The sequence below is a fragment of the Babesia bovis genome, chromosome 2 (genome assembly GCF_000165395.2).
Source record: "Babesia bovis T2Bo chromosome 2, whole genome shotgun sequence".
NCBI lineage: Eukaryota > Apicomplexa > Aconoidasida > Piroplasmida > Babesiidae > Babesia > Babesia bovis.
Window position 1 is genome coordinate 895,821 of NC_010574.1, and position 23,977 is coordinate 919,797.

Below are 23,977 nucleotides of genomic sequence, written 5' to 3' on the forward strand. Positions count from 1 at the left end.
AGTACTATATTGAGATTCCATAACGGAAATGTACATCAAAGCTGCCTAGATAGCCATTAACGGCTTATATGTGTAGCCATGGCGCAATTTTTAATGCGGGCTGTCTCCGAAGCCCCTAATATCGCAAAACTCAACAACACACTGAACAATAAACTTGAGTCCATTAAAGCGGTAAGAGGCATTAACAGGGAGTATATAGTTATAGGAAGCTCGAAATGGATTGGAAATTCCGTCTTTCGTGTTTTTAGGCACGGAGTATGATGAAATGCTAGAATCTATCAAGGGAGATGACATCTTCGTTGCTCAAAAATGGCTCCAGGTCACATCGTTCATCATTAAATCTGAAATGATTCGGTTACAAAAAGGCGAATCCATATCTGAACATGCATCTCCTTTCTTTGAGGGCGTTATTACAACAATGTTGGATACCTTGGAGAGAATAGAGGTATGCTAACCCAATGTATTACGATTATATTTAGGGTACTGCATCTACTATTGCTTCAAACTTGTGGAATACATTGTCTGAATCATTGTCCATGATTTTATCGCCAAATGTAGCTGCTGTTGTAAAGTGTCACAAGAGGATAGCACACCGTAGTTTCAATTTCGTGTTGCAGACTACCAACACTGAGCATGCTGAGAGGTTGATATTAGTCATTATGACCTGGATGTGCTCCACACGGTCATTTGATAGCAATAATGATGCGGATACGGTTTATATAAACCAGTTGCGCACGCTACAGAGATCAGAGAACGATAGTATCAGCGCGGTGAGTCAATATGACAATGTTCCATATGGATACAGGAAGCTACGACTCTTATTTTAAACAACATTCAAAAGGTGATGAAGCGAGAGCCCAAGGTTTTACCAGAATTCATTTTGGACCATGTAAAGCTCATAACCAAAGGTAATGCTTGCATAAACTGTGTAATGTAGAATGCAGAAATTCAACTTGGTACCGTATCCAGATTTGGAAGGATCTTGCAACTTATAGAGGCCACATTCAATGTATGCAAGCGCTCTCGCTCCGACCTTGTACTTGATTTAGTGCCACTGTGGGATATGTTCGACACCATATTTAAACAGCTACCAGCATTGGATGAAAATACCGTGAAACAGTCATTGGCTTTATTATCAAGGGTTGTATCTTGGTTGGGCCCGGATTTGATTTTGGTCAACGTCAAAAGCATACAACAGATATTCAGCAGCTTGTTCCAGCATCCCTTGGATCTAGTCATAGCCCATGGGAATCACATCCAGAATACTCTGCACACTATGTCTGCATGTTGCCTGGATTTTTACATTTTAATGTCAACACAACTTGAAGATATCGTAAAACAAGTTAATGTGGATATAGACCGTGATGATCTTAGCAATGCTGCAGCGTTGTTAGGGATATTAACGGAATTGGATGGGCCGGTAGCAGGACATACTGTAGAGGCTTTGATTATAAGACTTGCGACCATCAACAGGAAGCACTGGGAAAGTCCAAAACTTGCTAATGCTGCTTTAGGACTCATTAACCAGCATATAGCAAGGGGTTGCTCCAGTCACCAGAAGGCACTGCGGATAATGCTAATCTTCGTTCAACAATTAAGAAGTGCAATTGGCCACAGTCGTTTTGCCGACAGTATAATAATCCGTATCCGGGATCTATTATCTCCATCATCTGACCCCGATGTTAACACAGAATATGCATTGTACACTGAGGAACTCCAAAAGTATATTGAAATGGGCTATCCAACTAGGAATACAGAAGAGCCAAGCCATCAACCAACACAATTGGCATCAGCTGACAATAATGATACCACTAAAAATAAACGCGACGATGTTATTGATGCAATTAAAAAGCGGTTAAAAAGTATGTGCCAACCAGTGAAACAAGACTCTGCCACGGTCCCATAGGCTATATGTAGAACAAGTCAGATGGCTTATGACACGCAACGCCCTAATGATTCTATATAAATCTATACGTCATATTCACGCTGTAGTGGTTCCGTGCGATGTTTGTGATACGAATAATGGGCAGCTGTGATTAAAGTAGCTCGCCCATATAAATGCACTTGTCCGATGATGCAGAGGCCACTATAGGCTCATTTGGATGAAGTACGACCTCGTTAACGGAGCCCAGGTGTCCGGGTAACTGGTACAGAACCTTGTTGTCATTGGTGTCCAATATGTATACCATATTGTCAGCAGAGCCACTGGCAATAATGGAATCCTTACCCCAACGGGCACGAATAAGGTTTTTTTCAACCGAGTGCTATATATACTGAACAATAACAATGTTAACTTACGGTTGGCCCAAACAAAGCTGTCTTAACACGACTGCTTTCAGTGCAATATGGCTGAACGTCCCAAACCACTAAACGCGAGTCCATAGAGTTTGACAAAAGTAAGGTTCTGCACAATGTCAAAGTATATTAAATAACATACCCATCGTGATTCAAATCGACACTAGTAACGGAATCCGTGCATCCCTCCAACTTGAAAACTTCCTTATCATTCCGTACGTCGTAGGCCTACAAATCATAAAGTGATCAAAATTTTAAATTACCCTTATTGTGTTGTCCAGGCTACCGTAGAAAATACGTTCACCAGACTTTTCACAGCAAACGGACAGTATTTGGAAATCATTTTCAATAGATTTTATAGGACGTTTGCTACGGTGGTCCCAAAGCTTCACGGTGCCGTCGTCTGCTCCTGTTACCAGCAGACCTCCGACAACGCCTCTACCGGGGTAACAGCTGTTAACGATCCCAGTATGACCCACTGTGCTCTATAAGTCTATATTTAGTCACACTTACCATATTTATGTGAGCGCTTCTGATATTCAACATCCCATAGCGATGCAGTTTGGTCAGCGGAGCAACAATATAAAAGGTCACCATTGGCATTCCAGTGTAATTCAAGAATTGCATTCTTGTGGCCACTTAGAACGCCTATATTGCGACAATCGCCGTAGACCTCAAATAGGAGGATGTTCTTATCCTTACTGCCAGAGGCCAAGAGCTGACCATCAGCAGAAAACTCTATACAATACACCTCGCCTTCATGCCCTGTAAGTAATAATACCGGGCTTTTCAAGCTAGATGTTCGTTTTTCTACGACGTCGCCCATAGTAATCAAAAGAATGTTGAATAAACCACCACTGTGCGATATACCATCACAAAGACGTCAGATTCCTTATAATATGGTTCACTATACAATGTAATGTTTTAAATATCCGAATTACATAGAGATTCTAGGTTAAGTTCCCAATTAACACAAGGACGCCAAAAGTCAATACTATCATAATCCGGCAAAAGAATGAATTTTGTCTACCATACGATATGTGGAATATAAGAATTAATACTAATCATTAACCAAATGCCGTATATATGTGTAACAGCAACTACGAGGCACTTGTGTAACGAATACTGCGAATCAAGTGTGTTACACCATTGTTACATACATAGTTCCTGGAATGTGTCAATGTAGTCAAAGATTGAGTATCTATATTGTTGCTTGTCATTATATCAATACGATTTTCGTGGAATATTACCTTTATCTATCCAGTTGTTTCGACGAAAAGAAGCTCACGTGGAAGTATACGAAACGTGGGCTAGGATAGTAAAAATGTAACAAATATATTTAGTTTAACGTTTCCAAAATTGCATTTTATACCTTTTCATAGGTTAGCGTACCCTCAAGCTTCTTTGTCTCGGTCAGCTTACGAGCAGCCTTGAAGAAGTCTTCTTCAACTACGTAGTCTCTCATAGCACGTATGGCGAAAATACCAGCTTCCGTACATACGTTGCGCATGTCTGCGCCATTAAATCCATCGCATAAACGGCATATTGCTACATAGTCTATATCACCCTTCTTGTTCAACTTGCTACTATGGATCTTCAGTATGTCCACACGTGATGATTCATTGGGTAAAGGTATCTCAATTTTTCTGTCGATGCGTCCAGGGCGCATAAGAGCGGGATCCAAAACATCCGGTCGATTTGTTGCCATGATTATCTTAACCTGCCCTAACTCGTCGAAACCATCTAGATGGGTTAGTAACTCCATCAATGTGCGTTGGATTTCACGATCAGCCGACGTTCCTTGTGAAAAGCGCTTACCTCCAATGGCATCAATTTCATCCATAAATATGATACATGGCTGATGGTCCTTTGCGTAACCTATAAAATGTTAATCTCCCAATGAATTCAAGGTTTAAATAGAGCTTATCACATGGGCGTCATATTGCAATTTGGTGTTGCATTTAGGTGGAAAATGCGCTAACTCATAAGTGGTGTCACTTCATATATACCAGCACTACTTCCGTGAGATAGTGCAAAATAGCACACGAAATATATATCTCAATTCGGTGTATGATACCTAGATAACTTACCAAACATTTCCCTGATTATTCTGGCAGATTCTCCGATGTACTTGTCCACCACAGCAGAAGCTACAACCTTCAGGAAGTGGCAATCCATGGAAGAGGCCAAAGCCTTAGCCATCAAGGTTTTGCCCGTTCCTGGTGGGCCATAAAGTAAAACACCCTTAGGTGGCTTGACACCAACACGTTTGAAAAGATATGGATTGCGTAACGGTAACTCGATTGACTCACGCATTTCGCGAATCTGCCTGTCGAGACCTCCGATGCTGCTGTAACTCAACGGCTTGTTTTCCTCATTCGGACGTTGCGTATCAGTAAGCATGTTAAACACCACGGGGTTGACCTCTCTGGGTAACTTCCTCATAATGGTCAATGTAGTCATGTCTAACGCTACACGAGTACCAGATACCAAGGTCGACGGGTCTATTTTTGTTTTACAAAAGACCACATATCGTGGCCCACTTGATGCCTTTACGATAACTGCGGAGCATGTATTCTATTGTTAAAGTAAACATACGCTTTCCATTGTCTATGGGACGTAGCACATGGCCGACAATCTGCCCGATGCTTTGCAAGGCCTTAAGGTCGTCTTCCGTCTGGTCATCTTTAACTGATAACGTCTTTATATCAGCACGTACTGAAGGAAGTATGAGATTTGAACTATATAACAGTACACATATGCATAACAATGCCTAGAGAGTTGATATCTAGCTCATAATGGTGTTGTTTGCGTTAATGAAGCTATGGAGTTAGATTCAATATGCTATTCATTTACTCCATGTTTAGATTGTGACTTACACTTTTTTAAGCGAGTGTCTATTTCGCGATGTTCCCGAACCTTTTTGACATACTGGCGTATAACCTCGCGATCCTCTCCCTCTGGCTCCGGATTGGTAGACTCTGTCGCCATTGTTTTAAATAGTGTGTACTGGTAAGCGGGTATTTATATCCCACGGCTTTTGCAAAAATGTGGCCACCGACACTACACATTTAATATACCCACCTACCATAATGCTTCTGTGCCCATCTAGTATTTATAATTATCAGTTTGTTACGTGATACAAGTTAATAAATAATGATATTTTCTGGTTATGAATCATCAGTTATGTATATATCTTGTTGACAGTAACGGGTCCTGTGTATCCACCGTGAATGGTTTCTGGTATTTTAGGATTAACGGTTCTCAAGTTGAACTTTGTAGTATCAACGCGTGAATAAGGTTGATAGGATATCAACTATAGGGTCTAGCATAGTGGTATATCGCGTTTACGTTATTGCAATGTATCATTAATTAGCATAATTTGTTCTAAGGGTGTGATAATTTGTCCATCATAGTTTTCTCGAAACGTGTTATGCAGTCCTGGTTGTATATTAATTTCACAACTAAGTTAAATTCTTGCAGTGGTACTTCTTAATTTCGGATTCCTGACAAATTATATTCCAACCCTCTAGGACCCCGTGCAAATGAAGTTCTACCTTAACAACCAAGCAATGTCTGTGCATATTTAATAACGTAGTTTGCGTGGCGCTCTTTTTTGGTATTGTGACATATAGCTAGTCCGAAGAGAGGGTCGGTCCCTACCTTCCAGGGGTATTGATGTTCTTCAGTTAGAGTTAGGCAATATTTTACTCTAAAATGCCACTGGATATATTTTTGTTCGTCAAAGTGTGCTAAAATATTAAACATAATTCCCGTTTACGAAAACTTATCTAAGAATAATTAGCATAGAGCATGCCAGTCTTTGCATAATGTTGAAATGAACATATTGTGGTATGAATAGGCAACCTTTATAAAACTTCCATGTGACACGTAATAACAATGGTCATATTTTTTATCTGCGATTAATATATTCCCTAATGCACGGATCTATTCGGGATAAGCTTGCGATATAGCATTCCAGATGTCCAACAGATGCACGTGGGACCTCAGCGTAAGTGATCCGTCTTCAATAATCGAATGATCTGGCATCAACCCTGCGTCTACATACGAATCTTCTACTACGCGTATAACTGTCTGGATTTGTTCGTCAAGAACTTTTATGCCACCTAGAACTTCAATTGTATCATGCGATATTGAATAAGCTACCGATGTTACTAAAATCTCGATTGTCTTGTCGCTATACTGGTGCGCCATTACCCTATCTGATGGAGTTAAACTCAAAGTACCGTTATTGAACGTTATAAAGCAAGGAATCCAAATTGGATTTGCGGTTGATTCTGAATTTGTGTATGCAGTTTTTATGAATCCAAATTCATTGTTTATGCTCAGATGAGTGTCTTCTATATTGGGAATGACTATATGGCATATCCCTTTAGATATATCAGGCATATACGATAGCATTTGGTCCGTTATAGCCTCTTTTATGAAACATTTGTGGTCAAATAGCATTGCTGATGGAGCGTTATAAGATGCAGTGACCTCTGCAATCATGGTGTCCACTGCTTGACCAATGTTAACACGAGGGTAAATGTCACTCGATTTCAGAATAAAGGGGAATTGTACAAAATAATTGAATTGGTCGATGTTATTCAGAGAATCTATGGCATCTTCAAACATCATTCCCTGCCCAATCAACATGTCGAACTTTTGCATTTCTAACCTAAGTGATTCATCCCGGGTCAGATCGTCCTGTCTTAATAGGATTTCCGATGCTTCAGTCAACTGGTCGATGCAGAACTTCATTACCAGCTGTATCGATGCAAAAAATAATGTTTTATTTTGTTGGTAACTTTTAAGGTGTTTATTGAACTCTTGGAGCGTTTCTTCACTGAATAGCGCACCCATAACTTGCTCAAATGTCGATTGAGGAACGGCGTCGCTCTCACCGTAAAAGCCATCCAAGAGAATATTAGGCGATAAGTAAGACATTTTACTATAAGAACCTTCAATAGCATCGATGTCGTCTTCAGCATTTGAATCGTCGTAATTTGTCTTTTTTGATGCAATGAAATATGATTCAAGGAATCCTAGCGCAACTTTCAATTCGGTTATACGATGTAGTATATCATATGCAAGAATGTTATAATGTGGTATAACACGAAATCGTTCTTCTCCATCAAAGGATGCGACTTTAGATATTACTGTGATGGGTACCAAGAAACTCATGTTATCACCAAGTATATACTGGCTGTTTTTCGTTTTGAGCGTACATTGATAATTTAATGCTTGGCTCCCATTTCCTTTGTGGTCATTGGTGCTCTGGTAGTAAAATGCGTTTCCAGTGAGCAAGGCCTTCCCTATCCCAGGGTAGTTAATATCGATCTTTGGGAAGACGTTGACTATGCATGATTTCATACCAAAGCTATACGTATCTTTTAGTGTGATATTAACAGGCTTTATTCTATGCGATAAACCTGATTTGTCAGATATAACAAATTCGTAGTAGCCATCATCTTTCACTGCTATTGGTATACGAATTTCTCTGAACACATTATCTGCGGGTCCATTGTAGACAAAATAGAGCCCTGATGCATATTGAGCTACTTGATAAGTTATGGTATATTCTTCATTAGGTATGAACTCTGGGTGTTTTAGAGTGGCATAGCGAATATGCCCGTCATGGGTCAATGTAATATCACTGCAGTAAACCTTGGATTGATCATTAGTTCCAGTAGCTATCAACCTTGATATTGTGGTTTCGTCGATATACTCATCATAGTGAAATATCAACTCTCCCACGGCCTTACAAGTAGCGTGGCAAATAATTGTGGTGAATTCATTATCACACTTCCCGTCAACAAAACAAGTCACTGTGTATAATTCTTTTAAGTTTATCATAGGAGTCACTATGGTAAGTATTTCTTTTTGGATGTCGTATACAACATTTGTTAACACCTTGGGCATTCCAGCAGAAGGGACTAGCCTCAATGATCCAACCTTTAGATATAATGGTTTTGTTTTTATATATGGAACCGCTACGTTCTTGGTTAAGATGTAATGGTACCCTTTGGTTTCCCATCCCATTGGCGTTCGCCATTCCACAATACCAAACAACCGTTCGTCCACTGCCAGTTTCGTTGCTTTAACCGCAAAGACTGTAACGTCGTTCTCATTTGGGTCCGTAATAGAACTATCGCTGCTATCGCTCAGGGCTGGATTATAATTAAGCCATTGGTCATCATAGTTCAGCACTTTCTTACCACAGTGCGATTCAATATCATCCCGTCGATGTCCATGACCCAATAAATTCAAAGAGTTACAGCCTTCTTCATTTCTATTTGGCGATCTATTACTCTTGATATCCTTGACTGTGTTGCTAGATCTATCCAAATGTTGATAAGCATAGGGGGTATAATAAGATGGTAACAAATCGCGCAGCCAAATATTCACCGATGGGTAAATAAATAACGTTTTGCAAACTTTTAAAGGCGATTGTAAAGCAAGTAAGTTACCAAATCGGTCCAATATATAAAATTGGAGTACTGTAATATCCATGCATCGGGGGGTTCGTTTTCCACAATTCAACTTGAAAGTGACGAAATACATACGCAGCCTTTCGGGCATACACCATTTAATAAACCTCATGCTATCTTTAAACCAACGAAATCGCAAAAAATTGTATATGCTTTTGACATATAGCCATGTTAGATGGAGTTTTCCGCCAATGGATTTTAAGAAGTCGAGACTTTGTCGAACATGTGGTACTGGAAACATTGCATTAAGAGTGGCACTAAATAACCAAAACTTTAATATACTGCTTATGTATGTCCGGGAAGATCTGGCATCGATCTTGTAAGCGATCATATAGGCAATCAAGGCAAGCGTACGACAGCATTTTTCAACTAACCCCAAAAGTAAGATATCCTTTCGACACAAAGAAAAGAAAGAATCTGGTCTTTGTTTAGTAATTTGTAAATGTCCCGTTGTGAGCTTGCTGTAACGAGCGAGCGTTGCAAATAGGATTGTGATAAACTTGATTACCATTAGGAGAAGTGTTACTGGCAGGAGTGAATGTGTCCAGGCTTTTGCAATCATCAGCAAACTGGCTATTAAAAGATCACAAAATGTTGTCCCTATATATAGACCTAGAAGCAGCCCATCACACTTTCGTAAACTGGTGTCAATGCTATTAGTGGTACACCGCACAATTATCTTTCGTTTCATTAGAGAAATAAGTTCAAGATTCCTTAAAGATACATAACTTAAGAACAGATTGTCATCGAATCCACGTAAATCCGTTCTACATAATCTAAAGGTGATGTTGGTGTTACCATAACATCCATCTGATAGGATTGAAACAATTTTCTCTATTTCAACTTCAACCGCACCATCATCTATTGCGTTATTGTAGTTTGTAAAGTATCTTTTAGTAAAATTCATTTTATAGATTTTTCCATACTCTATAAATGAATGGTACCCCTTGTCACCTGGGTCCATTTCACCAAGCTTACATGAAAACGAAGAAGTGTACCTATGATCACCACTATGAACTAAAATCCTTAATATCCTCCATGACATTCGAATAGCTGTGATAGAGGCCACTAGGGCGCAAACCAAGGATATGTACCTAAAATAAACAAAAGGCACTAAGTTACCTAGAATGTGAACGTGCTTCTCTTCGTTGTTGAATGCCCCTATATACTCAATCAAGATTAACGCAGATATCACATTACATAGGAAAGCCATAATTGCAGTTCGTTTTTGTAAATATCTACGAAATTTCAGAAGGCAGTATCTAGGTAGAATGTATAATAGCCCAAGTAAAAAAGTTGCGCATAATACCAATAGGTCTAGCAACATCGATATTGCCAGTCGTCTTGTAGTCTCTAAATCTTTACTGCATAAAGATAACTTACGAATTATAGCGTCGCTTATTATATGTTCAGATTGATGGTCCAATGGCAATGCGAATAACTTATAGGAGGTAAGAGAATCAATAAAATAAAGACAGCCATCCAATATAATGTGGATGCATATATATAGGCATCTTATAATCTCATCAACAAACGTATATACACTATTGCTTCTATATTCCAGCCAAATGGACTTTTTGAACCTGCTGCCTTTAATGTCTATCTTAGAGTTGTTCTTTAGGAGTATAAACTTATAGCACGTAGTTTTAACAATCATGCCGTCAATGGTAACTTCTACACTTGGGTCTACGATATCTATAAATATGATTGGAGCTTGAACTGCTCTCAAGGTAAAGCGAGTTTCTTTTATCATGCCTCTACGTATGATAGTGCGCAATGTGCCTTTTGTTATATTCAGATTGTTTATATACCCAAATGAATCCACCTCCTCTATCTTGCTGAACTCAGCATCACCAGGCTCTGTTGATACGATCAAAAGATTTTTACTTCGCGGAGCACGTTTGGTAAATTGGACAACTACAAAACTTTCATAACCTGACTCTTCATTATGGGTTCTTAATATAATAGGTGCATATTCATTTGTACTTTCCGACCTCTTCATCAATCTCCCAATATCTACAGTTTGTGGTAAAAGGCCATATCGTATTCCGTCAACATATATTGATATTTGTCTTATAGTACCATCCTGAACAGCACTATTATTGATGACTAACTTTAGGTCAGTCATGCTACCTGGCATTTCATTGGCATTATCACTGATATCCAATGATACTAGAGCTTTATCTGGGTCAAAAGGTACATTCAAACGACCGTTACCTACTACTTCAAGATCACAAATTCGCGCACTATGTTGACTTAATAAGCAATCAATTTTTTCATCTATAATGTTTGTCACAGTAGTGGATTCGTTGTTTGAATATACTCCTTTAATCAATTTTTCAAGTGAGCTTGGATTGTGCTTATAGTCATTCTTGAAGCCTGTGATATAGTTCCAGAATGTTAGCAAATGGTAATACAAATCGCTATTTATATTCGTATGTTTGATGAAAAACCTTATAGTCACTGATCGTTGTGTAACAACAATATCCTCTCCACCTTCAGACTGATGCAACGTGATTGATATAGTTTCAGGTTGTCCAACTTGTAAGTTTAAAGCTTCAACTTGTGTTTTCAGTGGATTAACGTATACTGAACAGTGCCACTTTCCAGGGTTCTTCCATAACGTGACGACATCACATGAAAATGAAACCTTTAACGGGTCACCATCTTTTAACTTTCGGTGACCGCATAGGAGTGTTATGTTTTCAGCATTACGGTAATCCGGGGGATAAATATCACATCTATAATTGGTACGGAAGGCGAAATTTACACCTCGTGGATTTCGAAATATGTGAAATAGACCATTACTTAATTTAGCTCCATCATCCTGTTTCGTGTCATTAACTGATGACGTGTGATTATCTCCAGTAAGTTCCGATAATACCATACCTAATCTCAACCATAATAGTAAAATCATTGTTATTTTAGTTCAACTTTTGTGAAAGGCTAGTCTACATAGTTTTACTGCCATTAATCGATTATCAGAAGCGAGATATTGAAAAGGCTACCGTGACAACAGGATCTACATCATCGTAGCTAATATACTTAAGTATGGCATCAATTATAATGAATTGCAATTTCCAACATAAGGTCAACTAAATTAATTGCTTAATACGTTATATTTCATGTGGATCCGTCGATTCATGGTGTATTGATTTTTTAATCGAATGCGACACGGCAGATACTATAAAATGTGTCCTGTGGAATAAAGGGATAATGTATTAAACAGAGAATGAGGAATTCCCGATGAGACAGATGAATTCCTTTTCTACATTATTAATGAATGACCTAGTAATAGCAAAATACTTAATGGCATCCTGGTTCTGATTACCTCATCTTTTCATGTTCAGTCCACATAGATCTAAGTAACATTATTCGCGTATTAAAGATATTAGAGACGTTTAGGCTACAGATGAATGAAACTTATCATTCCACCATAAACATTCTTTTCTGATGATGTACCTTCATTATGATTTCAAGAATCAAGGGGGGAAATACGTATCAAATTCAAATGTGTAGCATTGTTCAAATTGGCACCTAGACATCAAATATGTGTAAATGAAGTAAACAGTTACTCGGCGAATATAATAATAACTCTAGGAATCTAGATCATTTCGTAGCCATAATCAAAAAGTAACTAATGTGTGAAGCTAAGTGACGAGCAAAAGGCTACACAGTGCTCACATATAACATATAACCTATTTTGTAGGCATAAATATTCGTATTTTAATTAGTAAGTGTAATTGTACGATATAAATACTGTCACGCCATACGGCCTATAGTGTATATCCGGCTAATGTATCCTACCATTCCCATAGTTAGGTACATTACCTCAACTAAATGGAATTAATATGCATATAGGGATAGATATGGAGGAGCCTTCTGGGCTGGAGTCCGATTTTCGCTGTGCCTTACGGCGAATAGACAATGGGCTCCTCAGCCATGGAGACATCATAGCGATAATCAAGTTCCTAAAACGAATAAGAACGTGTATTGATCAGGGCAATGAAACGAATATTGCAATAGATGACGTTGTCATTGCTGTGGTAAAGAGTTTTAACAAATCCATGTACAAAAAAGTGTTACTCAATGCCGTACCCGTTCTGGAACGTTGCATAAAAAATGTGTTGAAGAATCTGAAGGGTATTATACATAAACATGGTGATCCTGGCCTTATAGCCAAGCTACTTCAATGCGATGGGCTAGGTTTATTGAATATAGCACTAGTAACCCACAATGAACACCGATCGGAACAGTTATCTATTTTGAAATCATTAATAGGGGATGCTAAATTTGTTTTATCACCCGTATTTGCTCGTATGATTTCTCAGTTGCTAAGGGAAATTACCGCTGACGAATTTCAAACATATCTAGCTCAGGAGATATTGAGGTTGCTTAAAAGGGGTCACAAAGGTGTTATTTTTACAATCATTACCTTACAAAAGCACCTGCGATATGATGTTATGGTGCCTATTGCTGTAGACATAATTGAGAATGTTAAATCCCTTCTTTCTCAGCGTGATGTTTCCCTATTTGGTTCTGATATAACTCCATTGGGGAATCTAAAACGCATGGATGACGTTAGTCATACAGTTAAGGAAATAATTCATTGGTTTTCTAATGCAGTTTTTGTTACTAAGGGCTCTGGGATGTATAAGTACATAAAAACGCAGTTGGACTCCTTTGATGTTATTGGGAGGAATAGCGTGGCCGATCAGGAAATTGTGTCTCTAATAATTCTATTACTCATACCAGATTCCAACAAATCCGTTGACCCAAGCCTTGTGGAGGAATTGTGTAACGCTTCTAAGGCGACTTTAATCAAAACAGCCAATTCACACCCATCTGAGTCGGTACAAATGCAATTTATCAACATCATTGGGAGCTTGTTGAGATTGTATCCTAATCCAGATTTGGAAGGTTACATCACTGATGTGATCCTAAATCAGGCAAAGGGTCTGACTAAAGTGGGATCAAAAAATCCAGACAAGCTAAACGAAAAGATTTTAACTTGTGCGCTTCGTAGTTTACGATTCAGTGTAGGTACAGATTGTGTCAACCATGATACCAGAGGCTTAAACAACCCAAGTGTCCTAATCACTGCATTAAATGATATCTGCAACTTCTGCCATGGTAAGCCAGTATATAAAAACACGCTGGTTGAGGCTTTATATCTAAAATTGCAACTGGAAACAGCGAATCCGCAGTTGTCTGGGGGCATAAAGATCCAGGGTATATTGGAAACATTGCAGCCGCATCATCAGGATCTACTTGCCCATCTTTACATCTCCAAAGTAGCACTAGTCCCTGGCGTTGAAAAGTTCAATGAACCTGAAAGTCTCGCTATAATGGAATTGGATACCGTCCCTTCAATTATAGAAGCTGCGCAAAAGTCGGTAGGTAATCGAATGTACGCCATAATGGTTGAGCTGTATGAAGAAATCTGTAAAAACAAAGATCATCTAAGACATCCTGTTACGGGATGCTACTACGATAGAAATTATATCGAGTCGCAATTAAAAGGATTCACAGATGCCATAAAAGAACATCATGTCTATGGCCTGTTGATTGCAATATTACATTGCCACCAAGGTGTCAAATGTATGAATACACTAAAGATGCTCCGTGATGTATGTATTAAAAATAACTACCGAAGGCGTGTCTTTACAACCTTGATAAGCTGTATTCTATTTGATGGGAAACTTAGTGGCTTCGAAGATGGATCCTATTTGACCAGGATTATTACCTATAGATCCTGCAGGCCGGCTCTATGTTTGAAATCATATAAATTCAATGACCAGGATATCTTCGATATCGTCTGTCATTGTATCTCCGAGGGCCATGTGCCATTTATATTTGACCATTACCTAGCATCTCAAGGTGGCGACGTGTCGCCCTTGCTAGGGACCATACTGGGTCGTCTAAAAGCAAGCCTCGATGAACTGGCACTCTTCGAAAGGGAAGATATTGCAATATATTTTGCTCGTGCCGATAAGTTGTATCCAGATTCGCGTCCATTCCAGCCGAATGTACACCAACCTGACAAAAAGAAGAATGTTAGTTTAACAAAGCAGCAACTAGATGAGATGCGTTACAAGGAGCAATGCATTATAAGATCAAAAATCGCAAAAGTGGTTAATGAAGTTAATGCTGCAATATACTCAGTATCACGTGGTTTGGCTCACAATCACTATCATGTGTCCACATATTTACGTGACATTCTGGCTGTATGCCGATATGGCATAGGCCTGCCCCTGTCCTACTATTCACTTTCTAGGCTTTTGATGATTACGTGCAATTTATCATTTAGCGGTAAACTGTGCCGAGTGGTACCGCGACTATTGGAAATCTTGAAGAACATCTATTCCCATTGCACCCATGGCATTAACTACGACGATGCTTCTACACTCATGGACGAAGTAACCGCGTCAACAGATTTAACGCGAGAATGTAGCTTAATCATTGCTGAAGTTGCAATGTTCATCCTAGGTGATTCAAATGCAAGCACAGGGTCCAAACAAGCATCTTTGCGTGCGATTATCACGATGCTAACATCAATGGTAGATTTGGAGCAGAAGCAACTTTTGGACACTATACGCAGTAACTTGCGAAACCAGGAGTTGTATCCATATATTAGAGACACACTTTCTAAGGCAGCTCATTATTTACTCGATATCGACGGATTGGCCGACATTTGCAAAATGGGTTTATCTACTCAAATAGATCTAGTAAAGGATGCAGTTTCAATTTACACCTCTGGGAACGCTTCACAGTGCTTTTCATCCGTCATGGAGTATTTGATTGTGTTGGGGGTATCCGAGGTCAATTTACAATGCAGCCCACGTAGAATCATAGATCTGGTACCTACGTATATCCATGATAACTCCGAAACTCTCGAGGTTACTACAAGGGTATTAGTCCAATACCCACCGGGAGATGTGATAGACTCACTTTTGGGGTCACTGGATAAAGCTAATGACGACGATAAAGAGTCACTTCTTGGGTTGCTTAAATATTATGTTGATAGGGCACCCACCAATTTGGACCATTTCCATGTATTCACAAAGTTGGCCTTCACCACTGGCATTGCCCAGCACATGGGCACAACTCTAGAATGTTGCAATATACTTGCGCAGACAGTGCCAAAGGATGACACGATCACTTTAGTAACTCGACTCTTTTCATGGATTATCGAGTACCTTTTAGATGGTAATAAAAATGCAGTTTTGTCTCAACTCAGGGACCCTCTGGTCCCAATAGTAGGTATCAGCCTTTTATTCCTGGGATACGTTCAAGCAAACGTGGAGTACACCGATACAACAAAGTGGAGTTTAGAGCTTCTAGTGGCATTGCTGTCATCAGACAATGAATTCTCTAGGGCCAATGTTAAATCGCACGCCGTCGCTGTGGTTACTTCACTTGCCAGAAAATGTGCACTTGAAGGTGAAGAAGAAATGTTAAATAGTAATATTACCGATCTATTGGCCAAATCTGCCGTTAGTGAATTTGCTATAGTACCATGCGTGGCACTGCTCAAGGGCGGTGGGCTTTCATATCTCAAGAAGCATGGTGTAATGGCGAAAATCAAGGAATCTATGGCCACCAAGACAAACTCTAACAGCCTTAAAATGCTAAAGGAAGTATCAATACAATTCGACCGTCTGTTTGACCCGTATGTTAAGGATATATTCCCCGGGTTAGTGGCCTGCTTTAACGATAACTATGATCTATCTCTTGATGCAGCAATTTCTATCGTGGGAGTACTTACTCCAGTGGGCTTGAAGAGTATCCTGTCGATACTGATTGAGTCCCTCGAGAATTACGTATCATCCATTAAGCTTGGGTGCTTGATCACGCTGTCGCACGTTATAAAGGACCCGAAACTCCATGGCGTTATAATCAAGAATGTATGTGACGTTGTTAAGAGCGTGTCTCCATGTACCACTGATACACAAAGGGCAGTGAAGGAAGCCGCAGATGGGCTGTTGGACTCCATAGTAGGCCTTGCCGGAGAAAGTTCCATATTATACCCAACTATGGGCAGCATTCTGAAGGTATTATCACACCCATCGGAATCGAATGTCACCGCCACGATGCATGTCCTTTTGGAATATTCCAAGGAGCACCCTAATATAGGGGCTGAAACGATTCCCATAGGTGTTGTGGAACTCGGTCTGCTTGAGCCCATATTATCACGTGCACTAAGGTCAAGGAACGGTGAGTGCCGGCAGTCGGCTATCGTATTCTCATCTTGGTTAGTATCCCGATGTGGCGGTTCACGTGAAGTGGAGTTATTCTTCACGGGCTTCATGCCTATTTTGACCGAATTGCTAAAGGATACTTTGCCGGACATTCGTAAAGCAGCAGCCACTGCAATCGGCAGCTGCGCCAACTCGTTCAAAAGATTCGGCTGTGAAACTTCGCGGGTACTCATAGTAGACCTTATCAATTGCTTGACTAAGTGCGTGATGGAATCCGCCACTAGCTTAGAAAGAAGATCGGGGGCAGCAGGTCTCGCGCAGGCCTTATGTGCGGTAGAGGATGAATTCGTCCATGCCATTGTAACTAAGCTGTTTAAGGTATTGGATTGCCCGGATAGCACTCCACAGATGCGTGAAGGCTGCCTTGCGCTATTCAATGACCTGCCCGTAACATGTTATGGCTACGTGCAGTCTCATATAGGTGATATTCTGCACCGAGTAATGGCAGTTCTATGCGACGAAGATGAACGAGTTCGCGAGATGTCGTCACGGGTTATGCGCACCATGATCGAACGTTACCATTCCACTGACGGCGATATCGTCCTGGATGCCATGAAGTTTGCCACGCGCTCCAGCGAGTGGCAGTGCCGTAACCTCGTGTTGCCGTTGTTGCAATATTTAAATACACTCTCAGAGGACAATCGGGTTATAGTTGAGCTGTACATTGCCCGTTTCGATACAAACGCCACGGTAAAGGCAACTTCAGTGGCCATATGGAAAGGGGTCAATGTAACGCGCTCTCTGCGGCAGATATTCCCACTGCTGCTGCCTAGGGTGATAGAAATGCTTGAGCAGGATGACTCTGATGTCAGGATACAAGCTGGTGAATGCATAAGTGATGCCGTGGTGAGGTTAGGCACAGATGCAGTCAATGAATTCATCAAAGCGATTCTACAGTGTGAAGGTGCATTCCGTGGCCGTTGTATAGGTATAGCTTCACTTGCTGCTAATGGTAAAATTGGTATCGAGGAACATTTACCAGGCATTTTGGACTTTCTGAAAATGTGTTTGTGCAGACCGGGGTCATGCGAAGAAGCCTCCAGTGCACTGGCTTCACTGGCTGGATACTTCCCTTCAGTGGTTTCTGAGGTATTGCCTTCCTTGGTCAAAGACCTTTTTGGCGATGGTGATAGCGATACTTACCTGACGGGTATCACGCTATTAATTGAACAGCATTCTGAATGCTTTGAAATGATACTCCAGGAGGCACTTAGCACGGACTTGAACATTATTCGTTTGGCTCTACTAGAGCGTATTTTATGTGCAAAACGTGCTAAAGTCGTTTTCTCAAGACAAGCGGTTCTCACCAAGTGCATAAAGCAGCTTCTTGTATATAACAATTCATACCCAACGGAAACATTATCTTCGTTTACCGCATTTGTAACTGTGGTAAAAGCGGAGTGCGTAATTAGGCTTATTCAAATATTAATCGAAATGTTGAACGACCTGGCCAAAGAGGAAAGGAATAACGACAAGTCGTGTATAATCATATTCATAGCTACTGTAATAGAGCTACGGGAAGCGGAACTTGATGGGAACTATGGCTCCATTGCCGAATCTTTGGCACGTTATATTTTCTGTGACAGCCATGTAGTAGACCCGTGCCTAATAGTATTCGACCAGATGATTAAAAGTGCAGAGCGGCGTACGGAATTGGATAGGTTAATTGCAACATTTGCACGTTTCTTTGGTACTTTAACGGTCCCAGATCATGTATCCAACCCATCACTTGTGAAAACGCTTCCCCTGATGATGTCATTGGTGCAAAAAGGGTTCGTTAAGTCCAATGCAAAGATTGAGGCCGCGATGTGCGTAACAGCGATACACAAATTAGTAGGCCCCGAGAACATGGGACCATTTATCCTAAAGACCATCGGAGCAATCATTCGCTGTCTCAATGACAAATGCCCATCGTCGCTTAAAATAGCGTTACTAGAGGCTATACAAGCTTTGCTGCATTGTGAAACAGTGCATATTAGGGTCATTCTATACCAACTGCAATCGGCTCTTTTCAAGTGTCTCACTGATGTAAATAGTGATGTGAACATGCTGATAGGACCCAATTTATATCTATACGTCCAGCTGGCTCCCAATAAGGCTGATTCCGTTGTTTCGGAACTGATGAAACTAGCATTTGACAGGGTAACGAAGCCAAGTGTTAAAACTGCGTCTTTGTACGCATTGAATGAAGTTCTAAGAGCTAAACCCGTTTTAAATCCATCACCTTTTGATAAGCTGCTAAATCTATTCCAGGACTCCAATGGAAGTGATAAACAATACGTTTGCCAATCAATTGGGCTGTGCGCCCAGTTAGAAGGTGATATTGATCCTCAATGGCTAAAGGATTTGTGCATATTGACTTCTGAGGACCCTACAGCATTAACTGCGTTTTCAGGGATCGTATCAGGAATCAGAGGTTTTACACAACTCTATGAGAACGCCACAAAAGAATTTGTCGACATGCTTCGTCATAACATCAAATCGGACGTCCCTAGCATGCATCTACCAGCTTTGGAAGTTTTCTGCCGTATCTCTAAATTGACACCTTTATCTCAACTGGCCAGGGACTTTGTTAAATCCTATATTGGCATGGTTCCTTCGGGGTCCAAATTGCCTCCCAGTGGTCAATCGCAGGTGCTCCAAATATACAAACGTTTACTACGTTTCGACCAGAATATTGCCAACTTCGCATCTCAGCTGATGTACCTTTCCGAAGCTATATACGGCAGCCCGCTGGTTAAACTAGAAGTAAGTGGTTCATTATATATTATACATTGGTATATAGGCCGAAAAGGTATTGCTGGTCCTCCTGGGACCATCAAGGGATCTCCATAAGTTGCAAACATTCATAAAACAGCATTCTACCTCAGATAAAGTAGAAAAGCTGCTGGTTGAGTACTCAACACGAGTATTGGTCAAAGGCAACAAAGTAGACCAATTGAGTGACTACGAGGTATAAACTATCATTAAGTGGTTAATCTTTGCTACGTTGTAACTATAGTATTATGATCCAGGTGCTATATATGTGCTGTACTAATATCTAGTATCTATAGAGTTAAGGAATTCGCAAATCCACTGGTTATTCGATGGGAAATTATGTATACATACTCATCAGACATCCAACGGTAATATAATATATATTCTAACTGCTTTGCATTGTTAAATATTTGAATCATACCGTAACGTTTAAACTGCACTTAAATATGCAAACCCACAATGCCACCTATAAGTACATATTTTTTACAATCGTTGTTTAATTGATATTTAATTGTTTCCTGCACAAATATAAGTTTGCTTGTGACAACGAAATCATGTCTTTTGTCAAAGAGAACTCAAGCAACCAGTACTGCAATTGGAAACTAATTGTCTATAATATGTTGTCTGATATCGATGCCTTATTACTTTATGGATACTCCAATATAAAAATAATTACTTAACAAATAACTATTCCAAAAAAACCTAATTCACAATGAGCACTACATATATCTTATCAGTGCTTCTGGTGTTCGGGCAAGGAGAAAATAGCTCACTAAGTATGTACTGAACTAATCACAAAATAAACCACGTGGTTTGCATTAAAGAACAATGTCATGTCAACTTACAATACAGGTTTCATAGAGTTCAATCATTCAAATGATAGGTATTACTAAGTCATTAGCTCTCAAGGCCTTATGGCTTCTAGGGTATATTTGGCTGCACAGCTTTGCGAAATCCATTATTTTTGATATTAATAATCCTCACATATTGCCGGATATATCAATTTATGAAGGAACATTTGCATATGGCGGCGTTTATAAAATGTTTCATTTGGTAACTCCGATAATTTGTGCTATAACTGATGCTGAGCATTTTATAGATGCCCCTAAACACCGCTTCAATGGGCCTATGTTGAGCTTTGTCCAGGTGTATACTCGGGATGATCTACGTATAGTTTCTATCTCTTATCATGATCCCGACAATTCAGAGGTTTTTGCTACTAAACATTTTCAAAAGATGTTTGAACAATATAGTAAAATTTCTGTTAGAGATAAACATGAGTTTATAGGAAGCCCCGTATCATTGGCGATCACTTTGCATAGTGATCAAAACCATCCATTCATTGTTAAGACACTTATGGAATGGAACGGCACTACATTTACCCATTACAAGACTTCAAGGAACCGTCGTTCGTTACGAACTCGCCTACTAGAATGGCTTCGTTATTTGGATCACAATTTCTATTTATCTCCAATTTTTAATATCGATGGAAATAACTCGGGTAGTAGTGACATATCACCATCTCTTATATCACGAGCTAGGGAGGTATTGACAAATGTACAAAGGACGGAGCTTACCCTAATAATAAAAAATAGTGAAATATTATGTGAGATTGAGGTAGAAATACCTCCAACATTAAATGGAATATTTAAACCTAAGAGAATAATAAAGAAACCCTATTATTTCAATAGGGTCAAAAAAAGCAGACGTTCATATGATTATGATAGAAATGTAGTAGACATTGCGCAAATTCATGTTATCAAAATAGAAATGATTGTACTAGCGAACATCAAAAGAGGTGACTGGTTATATACTCAGTTTGCAATTGCATATATACCACGCCGTAATTATGAACGTGTAAAAGTAATAGATTCAGTTATTAAGGCCGACATTTATGAAGAAGGTGATGATGAATTTATATCACATGTGGAGGTATTCTATAACACAGTCAACGGTGCGCAATACGTAGTGATAAATGTCAACAATATCCCTGAAGGTGACCCTCAGGAAGTAGAAACCCTTTTTAAAGCAAGAAAAATATTCATGGTAAATAAACTAGGCTCTGGAGCAACTTATATCGATTTAAACTGCTATGATCTAGAGCCTTACATAGACACATTGTATAACATAAGAACTGAAGCTGCAAATGATGCCCCTCAGAACATCAGATGAGAAGGTGATATGATATATATCATTTGAGCTCTTAAGACTTATGTGAATCATAATATATTACAAAATGTCTTTAATTCTATTTTTCCATATATTCCAATGTTTCATGTTATTAAATTCTTTGCGTAACTAATATTCTGTGTTTACATTGGATTATGAAGTTTATATATTGATTGTGGTCCACAGTAACATTATGTATACAATAATGACCCTTTGGGTTCAATTCCCATGTCATAACAGGCACTGTGTTGTGGAATCATATTATGTATGAGCCATTGCTATTTATATATTCAATTCTCATAGAAATTGTACAAATGCTTAGAAGCAATATGCAATGATATCACTATGAGCTAGCTAACTGCGTAACTGATTTATAAGAGGTGCGAATTTTCTTCCTACATTCAAACAATGAGTAGTTGAACGCGAAATTTATCTTGTTTAGGAATTTAAATAAAAACATTTAACATCATTATATAGTTTATTGAGGATGACATTTTTTTATTTAAGAATGATATATATTTATTTTATCTGGCTCTTCATCCTGAATGTACAGCCAAATAGCTGTAGGGTTCTCAACCTTAACCATATTAATTTTGAAAGTGAACCCAATGTAGCTCAGGGAAGTTTCAATGAGGGAGGAATATATAGATTGATGGCAATTGATGATGACGTGAGTATTAAATTCGGAGGACGCCTTGTTTTCCGTAAACGGAAACAAGGGAAAACAGAGAAAAGCTATCTTCAATACTTTAAAAGAGGGTCAACAGTTTTCATACAAATTGCTAGACGGATAATCACTGATGACCGCATTTTTACGACAAATTACACTCTGAGAGAACTAAAGCCGCAACTAGTACCCTTTAAGATGATTAAGGACTTCTTAAAGGGCCCGTTATTATTAACGTTAGATTTGAAGAATGCAGATATTAATCCATTGATCGCCGAATGTGATTCCTTTTTACCAGAAGGGAGAGCCTGGGCCTTATTGACATATCCTTATAAGGGTCGAAAAGCATGTATTCCAAAACATATTCTCAGGGCTCAAGGGCTAACATACATCTCTCCTGTACTTCACATTGATCTACTTGAGAATGATGAGAATTACATTAGTTCTGTCAGCTCCCATAGTGATCGAATAGATATTTCAAAAGATGAGAACAGCATCGTTCTATTCATCGGTGCGCCTAATGTGAGTAAAGAACGTGTTTTGCACATACCAGTTGTTGAAGGTGGATATTTCAAGCCGAAAAACATATTTGGACTTAATGCCAAAGACTACGAATTCCAGCTATCCCCAGGTGTCCCTAGCAGCTCTGTTGTATATATCAACGTCGGCGGTACGGAAACGTGGTATGCAGATGTTGTAGTTTTGGCTAACTTAAAAAGAGGAAGTTGGTATTACACGCAACATGCAATAGCTAATCTGAGACATAGAAGTGAGTTTAGGGTGAAAGTTGTGAATTCAACATTCAATTTTGAATTATACGAGGAACATCCTGAGGAATATATAACCCATGTTGATGTATTTGACAATCTAATTGATCATATGCAGTTCGTTGTTGTGAATATGCTAGTTTGTAAATCCCAGATGAAAAGTCTCCGGACTATGGATGATTACGAAACGGTCAGAAACGTATATTCACGTGATGTACAAAATAATCCGTCCATCTATACCCATCATTCCACTCCCCAGTGCGATTGTCTAATAGATAAGTTGTACAACATCAATGTTGATGAACCTATTCTTGACATTGTTCTAACTGGGCCTAACACGTTGCTAGGATGCCAAATTGACGATCCTATAGCCTAACCTTTGAATCAATATGATTATTAGGATTACAGTAGTTTATTTGTCTATATGAAGTAATATATAAATATATTTTCAACCTTATACACACGGTGCGGTTATACTTAATCAACTTGTGCCACAGATTCCAATTGCCTGGGATGCAACTTACATTGTTTCTAGTTATGCTAGTTTGGCATATGATAATTTGAACT

The 23,977-nt window shown here is 39.3% G+C and overlaps 7 protein-coding genes across 7 annotated transcripts; 4 read left to right on the plus strand and 3 right to left on the minus strand.

The window, feature by feature from the left end:
• Positions 1-78: 78 nt before the first annotated feature.
• Positions 79-1,925, plus strand: BBOV_II003880 (uncharacterized protein; the record flags this gene model as incomplete). The annotated part of the gene is made up of 5 exons (XM_001609861.2): positions 79-171; positions 206-445; positions 480-770; positions 806-908; positions 945-1,925. 5 exons carry the CDS (start codon positions 79-81, stop codon positions 1,904-1,906), a joined length of 1,689 nt encoding a protein of 562 aa, XP_001609911.1. The 3' UTR covers positions 1,907-1,925.
• A 59-nt stretch (positions 1,926-1,984) lies between these two features.
• On the minus strand, positions 1,985-3,211 carry BBOV_II003890 (putative U5 small nuclear ribonucleoprotein 40 kDa protein). The gene is made up of 5 exons (XM_001609862.2): positions 2,809-3,211; positions 2,559-2,773; positions 2,438-2,523; positions 2,299-2,404; positions 1,985-2,264 (listed from the first exon to the last, which is right to left on the minus strand). The coding sequence occupies exons 1-5, from the start codon at positions 3,119-3,121 to the stop codon at positions 2,037-2,039; spliced, it is 948 nt and encodes a 315-aa protein (XP_001609912.1). The 5' UTR covers positions 3,122-3,211; the 3' UTR covers positions 1,985-2,036.
• A 410-nt stretch (positions 3,212-3,621) lies between these two features.
• On the minus strand, positions 3,622-5,316 carry BBOV_II003900 (putative 26S proteasome AAA-ATPase subunit RPT4a). Its single transcript, XM_001609863.2, has 4 exons — positions 5,175-5,316; positions 4,894-5,013; positions 4,386-4,856; positions 3,622-4,173 (listed from the first exon to the last, which is right to left on the minus strand). Exons 1-4 carry the CDS (start codon positions 5,284-5,286, stop codon positions 3,662-3,664), a joined length of 1,215 nt encoding a protein of 404 aa, XP_001609913.1. The 5' UTR covers positions 5,287-5,316; the 3' UTR covers positions 3,622-3,661.
• A 757-nt stretch (positions 5,317-6,073) lies between these two features.
• On the minus strand, positions 6,074-11,886 carry BBOV_II003910 (putative integral membrane protein). Its single transcript, XM_001609864.2, has one exon. The coding sequence runs from the start codon at positions 11,704-11,706 to the stop codon at positions 6,244-6,246; it is 5,463 nt and encodes a 1,820-aa protein (XP_001609914.1). The 5' UTR covers positions 11,707-11,886; the 3' UTR covers positions 6,074-6,243.
• Positions 11,887-12,540: 654 nt separating this feature from the next.
• BBOV_II003920 (HEAT repeat family protein) lies at positions 12,541-20,129 on the plus strand. The gene is made up of 2 exons (XM_001609865.2): positions 12,541-19,798; positions 19,836-20,129. Exons 1-2 carry the CDS (start codon positions 12,641-12,643, stop codon positions 20,007-20,009), a joined length of 7,332 nt encoding a protein of 2,443 aa, XP_001609915.1. The 5' UTR covers positions 12,541-12,640; the 3' UTR covers positions 20,010-20,129.
• Positions 20,130-20,703: 574 nt separating this feature from the next.
• On the plus strand, positions 20,704-22,079 carry BBOV_II003930 (uncharacterized protein). The gene has a single exon (XM_001609866.2). The coding sequence runs from the start codon at positions 20,849-20,851 to the stop codon at positions 21,977-21,979; it is 1,131 nt and encodes a 376-aa protein (XP_001609916.2). The 5' UTR covers positions 20,704-20,848; the 3' UTR covers positions 21,980-22,079.
• A 269-nt stretch (positions 22,080-22,348) lies between these two features.
• BBOV_II003940 (uncharacterized protein) lies at positions 22,349-23,966 on the plus strand. Its single transcript, XM_001609867.2, has one exon. It carries the CDS (start codon positions 22,464-22,466, stop codon positions 23,784-23,786), a length of 1,323 nt encoding a protein of 440 aa, XP_001609917.2. The 5' UTR covers positions 22,349-22,463; the 3' UTR covers positions 23,787-23,966.
• The last annotated feature ends 11 nt before the right edge of the window (positions 23,967-23,977 follow it).

Coding starts and splice junctions, on each gene's coding strand:
- BBOV_II003920 (XM_001609865.2), top strand. CDS start 12,641: ATGCATATAGGGATAGATATGGAGGAGCCTTCTGGGCTGGAGTCCGAT. Junction 19,799..19,835: donor GCCCGCTGGTTAAACTAGAA/GTAAGTGGTTCA, acceptor ATTGGTATATAG/GCCGAAAAGGTATTGCTGGT.
- BBOV_II003900 (XM_001609863.2), bottom strand. CDS start 5,286: ATGGCGACAGAGTCTACCAATCCGGAGCCAGAGGGAGAGGATCGCGAG. Junction 5,014..5,174: donor AGACACTCGCTTAAAAAAGT/GTAAGTCACAAT, acceptor TACTTCCTTCAG/TACGTGCTGATATAAAGACG. Junction 4,174..4,385: donor AATAATCAGGGAAATGTTTG/GTAAGTTATCTA, acceptor AACATTTTATAG/GTTACGCAAAGGACCATCAG.
- BBOV_II003890 (XM_001609862.2), bottom strand. CDS start 3,121: ATGGGCGACGTCGTAGAAAAACGAACATCTAGCTTGAAAAGCCCGGTA. Junction 2,774..2,808: donor GAAGCGCTCACATAAATATG/GTAAGTGTGACT, acceptor TATAGAGCACAG/TGGGTCATACTGGGATCGTT. Junction 2,405..2,437: donor GTCGATTTGAATCACGATGG/GTATGTTATTTA, acceptor GACATTGTGCAG/AACCTTACTTTTGTCAAACT.
- BBOV_II003930 (XM_001609866.2), top strand. CDS start 20,849: ATGTTTCATTTGGTAACTCCGATAATTTGTGCTATAACTGATGCTGAG.
- BBOV_II003910 (XM_001609864.2), bottom strand. CDS start 11,706: ATGATTTTACTATTATGGTTGAGATTAGGTATGGTATTATCGGAACTT.
- BBOV_II003940 (XM_001609867.2), top strand. CDS start 22,464: ATGACATTTTTTTATTTAAGAATGATATATATTTATTTTATCTGGCTC.